Source organism: Caretta caretta, chromosome 16, assembly GCF_965140235.1.
Source record: "Caretta caretta isolate rCarCar2 chromosome 16, rCarCar1.hap1, whole genome shotgun sequence".
NCBI classification, from domain to species: domain Eukaryota; kingdom Metazoa; phylum Chordata; order Testudines; family Cheloniidae; genus Caretta; species Caretta caretta.
The window spans coordinates 18,551,338-18,566,066 of NC_134221.1; the positions used below are offsets into that span (position 1 = coordinate 18,551,338).

The 14,729-nt window shown below is 43.6% G+C and overlaps 1 protein-coding gene across 3 annotated transcripts in view; it reads left to right on the forward strand.

The window, feature by feature from the left end:
* The window catches only part of COL5A1 (collagen type V alpha 1 chain), a 252,466-nt gene that overhangs the window by 112,795 nt on the left and 124,942 nt on the right, over positions 1 to 14,729 (forward strand). For all 3 annotated transcript variants that reach the window (XM_048822900.2, XM_048822901.2, XM_075120566.1), the window contains exons 6-9: positions 822 to 968; positions 2,274 to 2,522; positions 8,146 to 8,310; positions 9,218 to 9,274. In XM_048822900.2, the coding sequence (XP_048678857.1) occupies positions 822 to 968; positions 2,274 to 2,522; positions 8,146 to 8,310; positions 9,218 to 9,274 (618 nt within the window). The remainder of the gene's footprint in view (positions 1 to 821; positions 969 to 2,273; positions 2,523 to 8,145; positions 8,311 to 9,217; positions 9,275 to 14,729) is intronic.

Here is a 14,729-nt window from a genome sequence, read left to right on the forward strand (position 1 = left end):
CGGGGGTCAGGCCCAAAAATATTATTAGGACCACTCTGATCAAGGCCACTACATCTCAGCTAACCTATGTTTTATCAGGATTGTTTTAGAAGATGCTCAACTAATGGTTGCAAAGCTTAAATGAAACTTTAGAGCCTTCTCTCCTAAGGTGCATGGGAGTTTTTTGCTGTACACATCTAAGGCAATAATATGACCACAGTAATCCAAATGATGATCCTTTCTCAACTGCATCTCTAGGGAATTTACATCTTTTGACGTGTCATTTTTGTCATTGCAGTCTGTTAAATGGTCCAGAACCATTAGTCAAGGTCACCTCCAATGGTTTGGTGGCCCAGTGTGGGAGCATCAGGTTCGGGAAGTCAGCTAGGACCTCTGGTATCTTGAATTAAGAGGCGGTCCCCACCGCAGTATATGGACAGGTGCTGTGTGTTTTACATTCAGATGAGTATAGGGTAGCAGACGGAGCAAAGCAGCCAGTGAGGATAGAGGGAGAAAACCATCATCTCATATGTGGTCAAATTGCAAAGCTAAATTTGTTACAAACATGTTAGTGGCTTAAAAATCCTTCCTTCCCCACAGTTCTTTTGTGGAAATTTGGATGCAGTCTTTCATCAAATCTCAGATTTCTGCAAACTTCAGCCTTCTTTATTCATGACCCTTTTGTGTTTGCTTTCCCTGTGCTTCACTGTCGCAGATGCCAGTGGAAAGAGTGTCACTCTACGTTTGAATATAAAATTCACATGTCCTAGCAATAGCTGGCAAGGAACTTACTTAAGGAGTTGTCTGCCTTCACCTTGTTTCTTGCTGTGGTTCCTTTGCAGTACACTGAGGGGGATGGGGAAGGTGACACCTATTATTATGAATATCCCTACTACGAGGACACCGATGACACAGGAAAGGCAGAAGCACCCACTGCCAAGCCTATTGATGCTGAAGAAGCTGCTAGAGAGGTGACTGAAATTAAAGAGGTAGGTGACAGGGGGGAGGTGGCAAGCTCCTGTTTTGTTTCATCTTGTACTTTATTGAAAAGCTTGCCATTCTGAATTTTTATAGACCCATAAATGGCATGTGGGTGAAAGGCTGGAGACTTAAAATGGAAGAAACTACTGTAGATATGTCTGCATTTGTGCTTTGTGCATGCAGTGTGAGGTTTCCATAGTAATGTGATGCCTGTACTTTGAGCTGAATGAGGATGGGTAACAAGCTTGGTGGTTTATGACACCTTGTCTCTCCAGCAGAGCTAGAAGAACGCGGCTGTGACCTTGCAGTCAGAGCATGATTAGCCATGGTCTGCACCTGAAAATATACTTGAAGCAAGGTCTTGCATATATGTCTACAGGGAAGGTTAACTTTGTGCACTAAGGATGTGTCTACGCTGCAAGTGAACGTGTGATTGTAGCACAGATCGGCACATCCGTGCTAGCATTAATCTAGATAGCACAGCTAACAATACTAGTGTGGACATGGCAGCACGGGTTCAGTAGAATACATACCCAGGGTCCCCGGTGGGCTTGTACTCTGATTGCTGGCCTGTAATGCCACATCTACACTCGTATTTTAACCCATGCTAGCTGGATTAAAGCTAGAATGAATGTCACCCCATGCCACAATCAAACCTTCACTTACAGTGTAGGCAAACCCTACATCACTTCCACAATGGTAGGTTTCAGAGTGACAGCCGTGTTAGTCTGTATTCGCAAAAAGAAAAGGAGGACTTGTGGCACCTTAGAGACTAACCAATTTATTTGAGCATAAGCTTTCTTGAGCTACAGCATCCGATGAAGTGAGCTGTAGCTCACAAAAGCTTATGCTCAAATAAATTGGTTAGTCTCTAAGGTGCCACAAGTTCTCCTTTTCTTTCCACAATGGTAGTTGCTTTTGCCTTCAGAGCCTTTTCTGTTGTGCATTTTGAATCCCTGAATCTCAAGGCCTAAATTTTCAGAAGTGTCCATCAGCTTTGGGGCACCCACTCGGGCTGGATTTTCAGAGCTGCTGAGCACCCCCAGGCTCTATTGCCATCAGTTGCTCCGAACACCTGAAAATCAGGCCCATAGGTCTCACACTAGGCACCCAAAATTAGTAATCACTGCTGATGGCGTAGTTCTGAATCCTTACAAGCTTTTCACTGAGCTATTGATCAGCTGCCTGCTTGGTTTTAAGGAGCCTTCCTGTTTTAGACAAGAAAGGAATTTTCAAACCCACATCTTAGCTGGTAAGAGAGCCAGAACATCCTCTACTTTCTCTAACCGGGCATTGTTTGTATTTTGCAATAGGAGCTCACCCCTCTGCCCACACAAGCACCTACAGTGGTGGAAAACATGGAGGAGACGAAAGAGGATGAGAAGCTGGATGACCCCATCGTGGACGAATATAATTATGAAACCATTAACGAGGAGTACTACACTCCCCTCCCTTATGAGGACCTCAACTATGAGGATATAGACACTCAGGATACCCTTACTGAAGAAGCTGTCGAAGCAGAAGTCCCCGCCAGCACAGTCATCACCCCCACCGTAACCAATGTAATTTCCTCCAAGGAGTCTTTGATTTGTCCTTTTCTTTGTTACTTTTAAGTCTTGACAGCAAAGGATCTAATGTGATAGTCGTTATGGAAAAACTTGAAATGTCCAAGGCACTTGTAGAGAAAAAGGCCTCCCTGAAAAATGTAATCCTCCTGCATTTTCCCTGTGTGAACACAGCACTGCTGCATAGAACTGGTTGAAATTTTTCTCATGAAAAAAGTTTTCCTGTCAGAAAATCTGTGTGTAGTCAAAATCGATGTTTTGTTCAGAAAAATGTTGGTTTTGACGATTTTGTTTTTATTTCCAGTCGGGAGAATCAAAACATCCGATGAAGTGAGCTGTAGCTCACAAAAGCTTATGCTCAAATAAATGTTAGTCTCTAAGGTGCCACAAGTCCTCCTTTTCTTTTTGCAGATTCAGACTAACACGGCTGCTAGTCTGAAAACAAAACAATTGTTTCAAGTCAGAATTGTCAGTTAAATTTTAAAAAATGGTTGATTTGATAGAAAATGTCAATTTTTTTTCATTTGCACATTTCCTGTTCAATTCTGAGAAATTTTTCAGTATTTCAAATTTTTGTTCCCATTTGGAATGGAAGCTCATTTTGAAATGTCAGAATTTCTCATGGCTATGAACGTTACGTTTTCCTAACAGCTCTACTAATAGTCAGGTGAGATTCAAGCTTCCACAGTGAACATGATGTGGAGTGATTAAATTTTCTGGTGACCCTCTCTCTCTATGTTTTGGATGAAATGCACTGCACTCCCTACAAGTTAGTTAATATTCAAGCAGGTCTATTCCCCTCCCCCTCGCAAATTCTACAGTTTCAGCCCATTTGTTCTTTGTGAAAAATTGTCACTATTTTTTGGCCAGTTTCTGTTAAATATACAGGTATGGGGAAATTCTTACATTCCCAAAAATAAATTAACTGAGATATGGAGGGAAACCTTCATCCCAGAAGTTCAACAAAACCCTGCTGCAGAGCAACCAAGTAGCAAATATCTAAAGCTGGTAGAAATTTGAAAAATTTGAAATTAAATTAAAAAAAATCCCTCTTCGTTCTGCAGCTAGCTGTGTCACTGTTCGAAATATCTGAATCTTAAAAATTTCAAATTTTAAAGGGTAGTATTATATTTTTTTTTCCAAAATTGTTTCCTTTTTGTCCTGACCTGCTCTAGCAATGACTAGCTGAGTTACTGGGCAGGTCTTGATAGACATTTAGGTAATGTAGACAATCAGTTTTGTGCTGTCTCATTTTGTGGCACCTGTTATCTCAGAGGGGTCCGTCTGTCGCCTTTTGTCCAAGAAAGGCTGGCTGTAAGCTTGAACACAGCTGCTTTCTGGAGCTCTTTGGGTTGTTTCCTGATAGCATCTGTGAATATTCCATATTTAGTGTGTCCTGCCCTTACCATCTAATATTGATGTTGAGATGGGTCCCTATTGATGTTGTCATCAAATTAGTCTAGAAGGGTCATGTCTGTGCCTACTAAATTTCTCTCCCAACCAGGAAATAACCCTCTTCTGGACTTCTTCTGTGCCCAGAAGCCTTGACAACAAATATCAGTAGTAGGAAAATATTTCCCAGGAGAACTGGCAGAGATTTTGGTTGCTTCTTGAATAGAGAGGGAGAATTTAGTTGTCATACTGACAAAAAAACACACCTCTCTGGGAAGCAGCGAAAGGTGTCAAAGACGCAGCGAAGGCTGGCCAAGAGAATTAAAGTTTGGAATAGATGCTTCCCTGAATGAATGAAAAGGTGTCATGGAAGCTGGCCAAATGGAGATCCAAGCAGCTGTAGCAAGACAGGAGAGGAGCCAGCAACAGATGAAGGAAAATCTCAAGGCAGAGATCAAATCCAATCAATTGGGAATAAAAAATGCAGTGAAGGAGGAGAGTGAGGCTGTATGAAAAGATACAATGGCCTGGGAAAATGTGTTGAAGAACCGAGCACCAGTCCTGAACAAACAAATAGATGAGAAGGTTTCCCAAGAAATATAAAACCGCCAGAATTCTTTGGCCAAACTGGAACTCTCTAGGAGAGAAGCTAGAGATGGGATTAGATGGCTTTGGATGAGGAAATGAGAGGCTCAAAGATCAATTTAGTTGTTAGGATATGGAATCAGAAAAGAAACAAGCTTCAGGTAAGGAAACGTAAAGACTTTGTGCCTAAGCTCTAACACCAGGATGCTCTGCAGGGCACATGGAACGGTGGCCAGTCTGTGCTCATAATATGGAAGCATTCAGTGTTAGAAGGGAAAAAACAGCTTCCGGAGAGGTTTATTTTTCCCAATTTAACATCTTGATGCAAATGAATTGTTGACAAAATGAACAGGGAGTCAGCAGGCTTAGCAGCTAGCTTGAACTAATCAGACTGAATGATGCAGCTGGAATTAGCCCCAGAAAAGAGAATGAGTTATCTTGACCTGATGAATGCCCTTAATGTGTGGTTCAGGCTATCTCCCTATCTGAGTTGATCCAAGTTTGTTTAAAGCCAAGGAAGAAAGAACAAGGAAAATCCATCAGCGCAAGTAGAGGACTTTCGTAGGTTAATGTGTCTGGCATATCTTCAGACCAAGGTAGGCATGCCAAATAAATGGGCAACAGGCCAGTTTATTGGTGACCAAGAGGATCACTTGAAAATTAAAATCAATGGGTGGAAGCCATAGGCCCTGCATGCCACTGTGGACTTTGAAGGATTTGAATTTCCATTGCAATGCAGCAGCACACCAAACTGCTCATGGGAGAGGTTGAAATGGGGCCCTGCAATCTTGAAGCCTAAATCTGTGTCTAATTTTCGTGATGAGACATGGAATTCAGGTTAGAGACAAGTTGAGAGGTTTGCAAACACATCATGCTCAGTTTGACACACAGAATGTCAGCAGCAGCACAAAGGCTACGGGAGACACTTCTTGCAAGCCCTGATCCTGTGAACGAATTGTCAGACATTCAGTCCAGCCTTGCCATCACTCGTGATGTAGTGATCACTCTTCATCCACTTCAAGAAACAGAATGGCACTCAGTCCCAGGGGCAAACCATGGAGTTACTTGGAGTAGCTATACAGTTTTTGTTTACAGCCAGTGGTGGCTAGATTGGGCCTGTCAACAACAGAAAAGGGCAGTTTGCCAGCTGTTGAATACAGAAGTAAAAAGTTGAAATAATATGGGAATTGGGGAGAGTGAACAATAAATCCCACAACCTACTGGAAGTTTCTTTTCCTGAGGCAGATGGTACTGGCCCCTGTTGGAAACAGGATACTAGTCTGAATCCAGTGTGGCAATTCCTAAATTCCCATCCTAGCCCTTTAATAAGATCAGGAAATGTGTGCTGTGAACATTAGTCCAGGCCTGTTAATAATCCTGGGGGATAGGTATTATAAAACTGGACTCCATTGGAAACTGTGATTGGAGAACTATCAGCAGTTCACAAATGGGGTAACTTGGGTTTATAAGAATGAAACTTTTGGAGTCTGAGCCTGGGCTTTTGGAAGCAGATTTAGTCAATGAACTCACATTGGGTTTAGATTTCATTGTAGCTAATAATTGTGTGATAACTGCCAGTGAAGCAATTCTGAACATTCAGTATGGAGAAATACGCCTGTGAAAGATGGGAACTAGGTAAAAATATGCTTTGTTCGATGACTGCTCTGCAGGGAGCAATCTGTTCTCCTCTTCCGGAGGTAGGTGTCACAGTTTCAAATTCGTATCTGCGTAATTTTCCAACAAAGGGAGTGGTGGAAAATCTGGTTTGAATGAGGTTCTTTGAAAGTGACAAAAGAAATTGACTAACTTTTGGGTGATTTTTTCAGGCCAGTTTGTGACCCAGATTATTTGAGGGGGGGGGGGTTCCTCAAAATTTCACCAAAATGTTCATTTTTCACACTGAACCCCCTCCTCTGTCAAAAATTTCAAAAAAAAATATTGCTTCTTTTTCAAGCAAATTGATTTTTTTTTAATGGAAAAAAATATGAAGACTTCAGTGTTTGAGTTTATAGCATTTTACATTTCAAACAAGAGGGTCTTCCAGGATGTTACGTGTTTATGGCAAGCAACAGATTCTAATGTCTGAAGAATTACCGTTAAACTGAATCTAGTGAAATGTGAACTCTTGCTAAGAGAATGCCCTGGTCAGCTGATCAGTGAGAAAGACATTCCACTGGGTGAAGGAGAGGAAGAGGTGGTGCAGCAGTGGCTAAATTCCTTCTGGCTCACAGATATATAGAGTTTTCTAGGACTCTGTTTTCATTTCTGGGTTTGCCAACATAACAGAATGTGCGTATGTTAAGTGAGAAAAGAAAACCCGAGAGTGGAAGCTAAACTGTGATTTCATTGGCGAATACTTGGCCTTTGCAGAGTTAAAAAAGGCACTTCACTGTGTCAGTGTTTGCTTACCCATGTTTAAAACCCCTTTCAGATTAGACCCAGATACTCATGCTTATGGAATATGAGCAGTTTTGGCCCAAGAACAAAGATTGGAACTGATGGTGGCATATTACAGCAGCTCTAAATTCTTCCTTTCTGGTGGTGAAGTAACTTCTCTCTGAACTGTTGGAAGTAATTAAGCCATGGAACATAAAAAGAAAAGGAGTACTTGTGGCACCTTAGAGGCTAACAAATTTATTAGAGCAACCATGTTCATTATTACCTGCATGGGAGAAAATCTGTGCTCAGAACAGACATACTTCTTTACAATGCTCTTTAGATTCCAGAGTGCCATGGGACAGTTGGCCTGGAGGTTACAGAAATTACGGGACTATGATATTGTTGCACACAGGCTTGGCCAGAAGCAAGGAAATTCTGATGCTTTGCCTAGAGGTCCTCTTTTGCTGAACCCTTGCATACATTTCCTCTTAAGACTCAGAAGAGGGTATTATTTGGGTAGGGAGAAATGTGTGCTAATGAATGAATAGTACCCTCTCAGATGCCTAAGTGCAAATGTTCAAAGTTCTGCTTTTGGAACAAGCCTAACTGTAAGGTTGGATCCCAGAACAGTTCGGGAATGAACAAATGGAAGATCCTGGTATAAGGAAACTTTGATTTTCCAAAAAATTTGGGAGGGTCTTTGTAAAATCTGGGATTCATCATAATAAATTTCAGTTTCAGTATGAATTTTAATTATGGGCCAGATGTAAATTTCTGTATGCTTGTTAACCTGGAGATTTGGCTATCTGGGGTTTGGAGTGACCTAGGGTTTCAGCACTTCGTCTCATGCCTCTTAATGTGGGGTGTCTGGAACTTTTTTTCATGTGTTATTGCTCATACTCTGTGTGGTTTCTCACACATGGTATTTTACACATGTAATACATTTCATGAAGCATATAGGAAATCCGGGGGACATGTCATATTGAGTTCCATACGGGTGTAGCATTTTATATCTGTAATTCTGCTGGCAAGTCCCCTTGAAAGAGTTCATTGGTCGTCCCTTGAAGCTTTTAGATGCTACTTTACTAAACATTCTTTTATTATTGCTTTGTATTTGTATTTACTTGTGCCATTATCGTAAAGCTTATTCACCCCTGCTCCTCTTTATTTGGGAAATGCACGAGACTCCTCCCCTTAGTTTTTAGAGCATGTGTTGGGTTAGGGGCATCTTTTGTCTGACACAAGCTGCTGTTCTTGTTTTCAGGCCGAGGTGGAAACGGGTCAAGAGGAAGACGACCAAGATAAAGACTTTACTGAAGAGACAATAAAAGAGTATGATGGGAATTACTATGATACCTACTATGACCGAACTGTCTCTCCTGATATTGGGCCAGGAATGCCTGCTAACCAAGAAACAGAGTATGAAGGGGTAATGGAACACTTTCTGACTCCTGACCCTTTTTGAATTTCTTTCTATCTGCTTTCTTAGCCCAGTTTTTTAGCTTTTGGAGGGATAGGAAACCTCGACCTACTTCCTCAATCCCTTTCACTTCCCCCAGGTAATATGTAGGAGTTATAAAAGGAAAAGGCACATTAGATTCCTAGTTCTTGTCTACATGGGAGCACTCAGAAAAATTAATCTGAATTAACTAAAGTTATGAATTTTAAATAAATTAAACTTCATTAAACCCCTATGTGGATGCTGTCATTCAGAATTAAAGTGCCTTACTTCTGTTTAGTTTAATTCACTTCCAGAATGAATTAAGCAAAATCAAATTACGGCCACTTAAATTCTGAAAAAGTGTGTCCACATAGAAATGTAATCCACTTTAAAAGATAATTTGGATTAATTTTCCTGAATGTTTCTGTGTAGACAAACTTGTTGATTCCAAGGCTAGAAGGGACCATTGTGATCATCTAATCTGACCTCCATCGTAACATGGGCCATAGAACTTCCCCCAAATAATTTCTGTTTGAACTAGAGCATTTTATTTTAAATAAAGATCAAAACTTGATGGAAAAGTTGCCAGCAATTAGGTCGCCCTAATTTATCCTGCTGCATATGGAAGCAATAATTCCCTACAAATACCTGACCTCTGAAATTGCTGTGCACTAGAGAGATGGAACAGAACCTTAGATAGTAACAAAATGAGTCTTTGCTCCTTTTTTAATATGTGTCTTCTGCACCCATCTGCATCAAGTTCAGTCCTTGGGTAGTGTGGGCTCTGCTGACTGCATCTTGATCATGTTTCTGGTTCCCAGTCTGAATCCAATTGAGACAGCAAGCTTATATCCTTTGTTTAACTCATTGCCTGTGTTTCTCTTGTGTGTTACAGATTGGTGGCCCACGAGGTGAGAAAGGGCAGAAGGGAGAGCCTGCAATAATTGAACCGGTAAGGGTGCCCTTCATCTACAAAGATTTCTTCTTCGGGGGTGGGCATGTGTATATGGAATTGTATGGTACTGAAGCAGAGTTCTGTGTAGCTCGAAAGCTTGTCTCTTTCACCAATAGAACTTGGTCCAATAAAAGGTATTACCTTCCCCACCTTCTCTATGAAATTGAAAAGCAGTCGTAGGTCTGTATGTTTGGTAGTAACTTATGCTCCCAGCTGCAGTTCGTAGGGAAATGGTCAGTATTTTCCATGAAATAATTTCAAAAGAAATAGAAAATTTTTCATTTTATGAAAAAAAAAATTCTGTTAGAAATTTTCTGGATTTTTTAAAATAAAAATTGAAAATGCTTGGGGGGGCATTTATTTTAAGAAACAGGGATAATTTGGAAAGAAATTAACATTTTCCATTTTGGTCCTTTTCTCCCCTCCCACACCCCAAAAAGCTATTTTTGTTTGTAACAATTCTTTGGCCAAATTTCTTTTTACCAGTGTTCTGTACAAATGGCGAGAGCCTGTCTTAGTACTCCAATGGCTTTTACTTAGTCGTCGGTTTGAATTACAGCCCTCCCATCTGACTCCCTGCAGTTCTGGGAGAGCTTAGATCTGGGTCTGAACTTTACAGCTCAAGCCCATCCTTAATTGTACAACTGAGGAGCACACCTCTGTGGCAAGGAAAGGGTTCTCCCAGCACACAGCTGTGGAAGCTGAGAATGATTTTTCCCCCTTCGATGTCCGTCCGTTCTCTCCTTTAGGCCTCCATGTTGGTAAGGACCTTGAAAGTGCTCTTGTCTGATTGTTCAGGAACCAGAATCCTATATTCTCTACTTCTCTGTTTTGCCTGCACTGAGAGCAAGGGTTTCTTCGGCCCAGCTCTGAGGCACTTTTTGGTTTTAAAGTGCAGTTGTAAAATCAATTGCACTCACTTTATCAGTCAAAGGAATTTTCCAGCTACCCTACTGGGGTCTGAGAATCAAGCAGGGTTCTTTCTGTTTTTACAGCATCACCACTGATAAAGTCTCTTGGCCTTATTTTCCGAGCTTCTGAGAACCTGCAGCTTCACTTGCCTTTAAGGAGAGATGTCTGTGCTCAACGCCTTTTGAAAATCCAGTCCCTGTGTGATCAGAGTTTAGCTGACAATTTAACTGATGGCATATGAAATGGACTGGAATTCAGCTGTCCTGCCCACAGGGTGTCTTACCTTGGTGGGATTAACTGGAGGAACAACTGCTTGTTGTGAGCTCTGATTGAAAGGTTCACAGGGAACAGAACTATTATTACGTAGCCCCTTTTCCATCCATAAGTACACTTTAAGATCTCAACTTGCCTCCATGTCTGCATCCCTCTCCGCACCCCCAGGAGAGACCCACAGATATTCGGATCCTTTCAATTACCCCCATTCATCTTGCTCCTGAGTCTCCGAAAGTCCAAGCACACGCTCATTGCAGACCAGTAACTCAATTAACCTAATTTTTCATTGGCAGAATGCCAACACAGTGCCAGAAGAAAGGACAACACTTCCTATCTGTTGGAGTCTGTTTTTTTCTACCCTTCCTCTGTTTCTCTCCTGCGTGATCTTTTTCCAGAGGGTAGGGGGGAGGGTTTGACACCCAGAACCAGTGCTTTTAAAAAGCATTCCCAACCCTCCAAGTCAATTCCTTCCTTTCTGGGCCCTGCTTTCATTCTGCAGACAAAGGGAACAAAATGGATAGTTTGTCTAACTGAGGTGTGGAAAGCTCCGTTAAAATATGGGGGAGAGGGGGGGAACCTGCTTAAACTCAGGCTGCCCCGTCCAATCTGAAATGTTACAGAGCGAACAAAATAGTTAAGTGTAATCATCCAGAAAGAATTTGGCTGCCTTGGCTGTTTCAAAACACTGGAGCATATATAGCCATTGCCAGAAAATAAACAAGACCAAATGCTGCCTTTCCTCTCTTCCTTCGGTTCCCCTTTAGCTGAGAGAAATGCAGATTCGTTGTGCTCTTTATCTTTAGCAAAGGCACTTTCTTCAGATCGGAGCTGCTGGATTGTGGGGGTGCGGGGGAGGAGGAGGAAGGATTCCTCTGAACTTTCCTTCCTTTCTTTCAGTCCATCTGTCTTTCAATCCTTACTCGGTGCTGACGCTTGCTGGAGGCAGCAGGATAGCACAGTCTTCAGTCTAATAGTTTCTGTGATGGCAAAGGCAGCATTAAAGCTCAAGAGCTTCAGGAGGTGCATGAGAGCAGGGATCTGGGAGTCAGGACTGTTGGATTCTGTTCATTGTTGTACAGCTTTGGAGCAAAGCAAAACACAAGAGAGACTCACTCTGTCACCTTGGGCAAGTCTCTCTTCCTCTCTGAACTGTGACTCATAGGGCATGTCTACACTTAAAACACGAGCAGCACAGCTGCCCCATTGTAGTGCTTCAGTGTAGACACCACCTCCGCCGACGGGAGGGGTTCTCCCGGCTCCATAGGTATCCATCTCTTAGCCGCTGTCTGCGTGGGGACTTCAGTTGGTTTAACAAGGCCACGCCAAGGGTGTGAGTTTTTCACACCCCAAACAACTTAGTTAAACCCATCTAATTTTCTAGTGAAAATGAGGCCTAAGGTGCCACATTATAGTAACTGTTGGTAAATGCTGACCCTTAGGATAACACCTGACCTTTCCCTCCCCCGGTCTATCAAACAGGCAGAAGTTAGAATACCTATATTAAAATGCTTGGGCTCTTCAGATGGAAGCGAGTAAATTTAAAACAGCATAGTTTTATTTTTATCCCTTCAGATTAACTTGAGGAACTCCCCGTGTCTGGGTCCCTTTACGAATGGCATTGCAAATGCCTTTGCTCTGAGAGTGCCCAGAAGGGATGGCTGTTGGCACAGATGCAAAACTGGGAAGCTGCTAGCGAGACCCTTCATCTTCTAGCCATGGAAGGGTGCAGGGAAAGAAGGGTGCCTTTGAGATGAGGAGGGAGTTGAGACAGAGGCATGGAATGACTTCATACAAATGGTGAGAACAAATCAGGAACAACTTGCTCACAGCACTTTTGCCATCTTATGAAGCCAAGCCATGGGGCAGAACCCTGCCCCCACTGAAGCCAACAGGAGCTTTGGCACTGAATTCAGTCAGAGCAGAATGGGGTTCCCAAATCTGTGGCCCTCGCTCCACAAGCCAGAGTTTTTATTCCATTCCATGCTCCCTCCTCTTCCCCTGCATGTCCCTCCCTGCCCCCTCCTGTCACACAGCCTGTCTCCTGCTCCCCTGCCTTGTCGCCTTGCATGGATAATGGAAACTGTTGGAATTTCTCACTGAGGAGACTTTCCAGATGTCCCCACAGCCAGAGCCCAACATAAACAAACGGATAAATATGGGAGGATGCCCAGGCTGTCTGTATCAGGAATAGGTTAATTAGGTCTTCCTCTCCCGTCCTCTCTGAGGGGCCTCCTTTGCCTCGATGATTGGCTGTGGGAAGCAGAGCTCTCAGCACCGTAGCCATTGAGGAGACAGTTTCAAGTATTTCCCACATAAATCTGGCACCCGGCAGCTCTTGACGGTCGTGGGGCTCCTTATATGGGCAATGACTCTCTGTGGAGCTGAGGGGAGTTTATCAGCACTGAGCGGAGGTGGAGGTCTGGGGATGGTGCTAGTCTCCGGAGCTGCCACGCAGGCAGATGGGTGGTGCCTTAATCGGTCCAGTTTCTCAAATGAAATGGACCCCGGGGGGTGGAGGGTGCAGCTCCTATGAACCCACCGCTTTGCAAGATTTTTGGATTTATAACATACAACCACCCTTCCCTTCTTTGCAAAACTAACCAGTGCTTTCTGCCCATCGTTCCCTGAGAGCAGGGAATCTTAAACCTCCACCCTAACTGGTCCCTTGTCAGCAGTCTCAGCAGAGAGCGGCCAATAGCAACATAGGCCATAAAGACTGAACTGTCCTCTCCCTCCTCAGGTCAGGACTGGGGTGCCTTGGTTAGAGCAACGTGAAGAGACTGGCTCAATGAGGGCCTGTATGCTGGGCACATTCCATCTTCCTCCTACTCACTTCACTTACTGCCCCGGGTTCATCTGAACTAAGGGAAAATAGAGTGTGTCCAGAGCTAGATCATGTTGGTGACATCGCTGCACGCTAGCCAGATATACCCTTTAGCCTGTAGACCATGGCCCCTTGAAGCTCAGGTGCACTGAATGGAAGCCAGGTCACACTCAAAGGGTCTCTCCGGAGCTCCAGGTAAAGAGCTTGTACTCAGGCCTCTGCTCCATGTCCAGAAAGGAACAGATTTCCTAAGGCCTCTATTCTCCCAGCACATCTGGATTCAGCCCTTGTTAGCAGTAATACTGCTTCCATATAAATTGTTCATCAGTCCAAATTCCACCACCAAGGCCCCTTGCTTCCACTTGTTACACCGAGGCCAAGTGTTTCAAACCTGCATTGCTTCACCCAGGACAGATCAGAGGCAAGGAACAGCTCCCACCTCCTTGCACACCAGGAAAGAGTGGGCAAAGAATGTATGGTCTTGATAGGTTTGTACCCTGCTCACTCATTCTGGGTACTGGGGCTATTTTCTCCTTCCACCTCCCTCCATCTCTTGGCGGGTCATCCCATTGCCCAGGCTGCTCTTAGAGTCACCAGCCTTGTCCCAGTATTTAATCTCTGTTTTATTTTTTTGCACCTCACCCGTTGCCATGAAACACATGAGCACATCTCTTGAAAAGCCTGCAGCAACATGTCCTCCAGATTCTGCAGCTGTACTAATCAGTTTCATACAGCTCAGCTGTTCCCCACCCCCACACACTTATCCTTCCATCCAGGGGGGAAATCTTACTGTCCTAACCCAGGACAAATGAGTGCCATTCATGAGTCTCTCCTCACACTCATGTAAATCAGGAGTAACTCTACTGCAGTCAGTGGAAAGACAGTGTTAAACTGCTATAGGATAAGGTCCATGAACCAAATTCTCTGCTAATGTAAATCCACATGACTGCATTGATTTCACTGGAGTTTCCCCTATTAAATCAACAGAGAATTGGCTCCCCATATAACCAAACAAACCAGCCCTTAAATCAGCTAGGAACGGGTATCAGTAGTATTAAAAAATCCTTATACTAGCCAAGGGTTTTGGCTGCAGAGGGTATGTGTACATGCCCATATCCCACTGGGGGTGCCATCATGGTATTTGGCAATATAGTGTGATCTGTTTTCTCTTTGGGGGTGGGTGGGCTGAAGAAGTGCAGATGTTGGGGCAGGAATCCCTGTTTGCTGCATGTACCCTGACTGCTTCAGATTCACTCCGCTCAGCCCTTTGCACTGTGCAGGACATAGGAAGCTGCAGTGACGTCAGCCCACACTTTCACCGGCTCTGCTCCACCAACTGGCCTTAGCTTCAACCCTGACCTGGGGAGACCACCCTCCTCCGAGGGGAAGGTGTAACTCGATCACTGGGCTGGCTCCTTCCCAGGCTTCTCCTGACTGAGTCAA